Source organism: Pteropus alecto, unplaced genomic scaffold, assembly GCF_000325575.1.
Source record: "Pteropus alecto unplaced genomic scaffold, ASM32557v1 scaffold139, whole genome shotgun sequence".
Taxonomy (NCBI): domain Eukaryota; kingdom Metazoa; phylum Chordata; class Mammalia; order Chiroptera; family Pteropodidae; genus Pteropus; species Pteropus alecto.
Genome location: NW_006443567.1, coordinates 2,055,533 through 2,055,994, shown reverse-complemented (window position 1 = coordinate 2,055,994; position 462 = coordinate 2,055,533). Strand labels below are relative to the sequence as shown.

General features: G+C 63.4%; 1 protein-coding gene across 1 annotated transcript in view; it reads right to left on the bottom strand.

The window, feature by feature from the left end:
• Positions 1-223: 223 nt before the first annotated feature.
• The window catches only part of SOX3 (SRY-box 3), a 2,532-nt gene continuing 2,293 nt past the window's right edge, over positions 224-462 (bottom strand). The window contains exon 4 of the mRNA XM_006924201.2: positions 224-459. Coding sequence (XP_006924263.2) covers positions 224-459 — 236 coding nt within the window. The remainder of the gene's footprint in view (positions 460-462) is intronic.

Sequence of the window (462 nt, the reverse complement as noted above, 5' to 3'; positions counted from 1 at the left end):
AGGGGAGGGATGGGGTAGCCGAGCTCTAGAAAGTCCCATATCCGCTGCTCCGGACTCCTTTATGCTTTTGTACAAAACCCGACAGCTACAGAAAAACTTTCTGTCCTCCCCATCCTCGGTACAAGGCAACAGACCCAGGCAAGCAAAGCTAAACAACAAGGCGTCCCAACTTGGGGGTGCGGGGCAGGGTAGGGGCTCAGGGGCGGAAAGCGTAAGACAGCGCTCAGATGTGGGTCAGCGGCACCGTTCCGTTGACGGCAGTCCCGGCGCCCTGGTAGTGTTGGTGCACGGTGTGCAGGCGGCCACCAGGAAGCGGCGAGGCGGCGTCAGCCGCGTCCCCGCCGGGTGGCAGGTACATGCTGATCATGTCGCGCAGGTCGCCAAGGCACGCGCGCTGCGAGTGCGATGTGATGGCGGGTGGCGGTGAGCTGGGCTCGGTCTTCACCACCGTGCCCATGGGGC